The sequence below is a fragment of the Emericellopsis cladophorae genome (genome assembly GCF_022114955.1).
Source record: "Emericellopsis cladophorae strain MUM 19.33 chromosome Unknown NODE_161_length_10471_cov_109_546662, whole genome shotgun sequence".
Taxonomy (NCBI): Eukaryota; Fungi; Ascomycota; class Sordariomycetes; order Hypocreales; family Bionectriaceae; genus Emericellopsis; species Emericellopsis cladophorae.
The window spans coordinates 7,517-10,471 of NW_026251086.1; the positions used below are offsets into that span (position 1 = coordinate 7,517).

Genomic DNA, 2,955 nt, shown 5'->3' on the forward strand with positions numbered 1-2,955 from the left:
CACCTCACACTGAGACTTGGGCCCTCTCAGCAGACGGAGGACCTTGAATAGGATACATGCCATCTCGAGCCCCGACGGCTATCACTTGCCGCTCGCTTCCAGACCGCCCACGGCAACCCCATGATAGGCTCGCAAATTAGGCCTGAGCTCTCTGCGAAATGGCCACCCGTCCTCTTGATGTAACCCCCGGTCGTATCCTCATGCCACTTACTTTCCATGAAAAACATGGCCTGCTTGAGTGTAACCACTGCCTCTGATAGTCATACCATCAATGCTGACGTCGCTTGGCTTCACGCCAGATCCATAGCCGTATGTGTCTCCTAAGCGGGTGATTCCTTGGCCGTCAATATTGACGTTGCGAAATTGAAGTCGGTGTGACTCAACATGGACGCGAATCGTCTCGCTCATCATCGCGTCGTCCGTATTTGGGAGCATCTTATCGTCGTTCTGGAGTACCCGGCCTAGTTCAAAGACACATTCATCATCCAAGTTGTTGACTTCCTCTTGGCAAAGTTCTTTCATCCTCCGCTCGTTTGATGGGAAAAGCTCCATAAGGTTGCTGGTGAGCGCAACAATATCTCCGATCAAGGAGTCAAAGCCGTCCTTGCCGTACAATGCCCAGGTGATCTTCCGCGGCAAGCTGAGGTTCCTTTGCCGCTCCTTGGAAACGGACTTCAGCGATGTTACGAGAAGTTTGATGGAGCCTCCTAACCCCATGTGCTCCTCGTCGATGAGTTCCAGGTCCTTGTCTTTGCCCTTCTTCCTCCTACTATCAGCATACTTGGCTGCGGCCTCCTGCGCTTCTTCAAAAGTAGCCTCAATCAGCGCAAGCAATTCATATGCTCGAATGATATCCTCATCACTAAATGAACCTTGTACTTTGACTTTATCCTGTAGAAGACCGAGGGGCTCCCCCCAACGTGTCAGGCGAATGTGCGCGGCTTCTAGCTTCGCTAGGCAGATGCCGTAGTCCTTCCCGAAGCGCTGACCGAGTCGGACATACTGGAAACAATCCACACAAGACTTGAATATGCCCGGAATGCCAGTGATGGCTGTGACAAGAGATATCGGGTCAGGCATTTCAGGCGCAGTGCAGCAAGGGCCAACGGTTCCGGCAGACTTTGGCGAAGGAGCAGTTGAAGGCGAAGGGAAATAGAATGGAGATCCTGATGAAGGTGACGCACCCGTATTTATTCGTTCGATGGCTGCTCGTTGGCAACTGAACTTGGTGACGACGCGACGATGGCTGTGGTGGCTGTGAACCGCAGCTGGGTGTACTCGTGCCGCGCCCCACCTCGTATTAGGTGTAGGTGGGGCGCGGCACTACGGTGGCACCTATGCACGTGGGTTGCAAATGCTGCAAATGGATAAGTGCGCACCAGACACTTATGTGTGCGGCGCCGGCGATAACCTCACCACGCCCTTATTCAAGTAAATAATAATAAAAAAGAACGTTCTTAATAGATTCGAACACTTGACTCCTCTTTATCACACATTAACCAATAGAATCACATCAGTGTGTGATGCTCAGCGGGCAGGCGTGCCTCCCTTATCAATAGTATCTTAGATTATCATCAACAACTTCAAAAAAAAAGAGGTGCCTTAGAGAGGTCTTAACAGCGGTTATCAGAATACACGGTTTTCTATCTATTGCTGTACTTTAACGCCTAAAAACCTACCATAACCAGTAGATTAGAGGGTAAGACCGTACTCGGATTATAATTTAAAGGACGCCCGGTATAATAACATATTTACTAACTATCCTAACTCCCGTAGCGAATAAATAGAAGGTTGATCTCGGATTCTAATAATTAGGAGGTCGCACTTAATAATCATACTATTCCACTCTTAGGTTTGTGTGGAATTCCTGTTTAACCCCCGAAGGGCTAGCGCCGCGGTATAGGGCCTAATACCGTAACTACTTGACTAAAGGACTAATATTATGATTGTTTAGATTGAGCTTTCGCGAGTAAGATAATTACTCGAATTAGCCCTTATATAGGGAGTTAAGGAGGAAGGCCAGCAGATAATTAGCAGCCCACAGCCGCGGCCGCGGCCGGATGGTCAGCCATATCGCTAACGAACTAACAGGCACGGTCACAGCGGCGTACAAGGCTGTGGAAGGATCAATTCTGCTATATCTGAATAGAATAGTCGCTGGCTGTGAGGCTGTGAGGCTGTGAGGCTGTTATGATCTCTGTGTAAATAGATGATACACTTGGCGGCAGGGCTGCGTAAGGGCTTGAGAATAATATCACAGCCACGTAAATAGATATAAACATTAGCACAAGTATAATTAAGTGATATCAGATCGTCAGGAGGTACTTGATTTACGCAAGCAAAACAGCGTAAGATATAGTATTTAAAGACATATAGTCTTCGTTCAACGCGCGCGCAATCACCACGCCACACTATAGAAGGCCCTTAGGCCACAATCGCTCTCTCTTTTACAAATCAATTATTATTTTTACGGCTTTACGGCACGAATCGTATATCTAATAACTTAAATTAGTAATTAAAGGCGTCGTGGTTGAGTTATTATAGAGTGATACTTATAGGCTTGTCGCCCACTTTTAGGGCGTCTACTATACGCCTAGCCAGCGTTCCCACGACAGGCGGCCTTTAAGCAATTAGTATAAGGTTAATAATAAGAATACAAGCGTGTATATATATAGATCTTCGCATTTATCTTTGTTATGCTGATAAGCAGCATAACGCGGCGATGGCCGCGACGCCAGGAAATAACGGCCGCGATCCCCTTTGCCCGCCGCGCCCGCGAGGGCACAGCAGACATAAGGGATCTTACGCTCACGGCCGCGTTCAAACTTGCTCTGTAGATCAGTCAGTGCGTGTTCAATAATACGGCAAAGTGCTTAACATACAGACAGCGCAGGGCCACGGCTCTGCTCTGTGTCGGCGCGCAGCGCCGGCACGCCACGCTCAGCAGCCGGCCGG

General features: G+C 48.8%; 1 protein-coding gene across 1 annotated transcript; it reads right to left on the reverse strand.

Annotated features, from left to right (window-relative positions):
- Nucleotides 1-207: 207 nt before the first annotated feature.
- Nucleotides 208-1,080, reverse strand: J7T54_003692 (uncharacterized protein; the record flags this gene model as incomplete). Its single annotated transcript, XM_051510669.1, has 1 exon — nt 208-1,080. The coding sequence occupies one exon, from the start codon at nt 1,078-1,080 to the stop codon at nt 208-210; it is 873 nt and encodes a 290-aa protein (XP_051358453.1).
- Nucleotides 1,081-2,955: the final 1,875 nt, after the last annotated feature.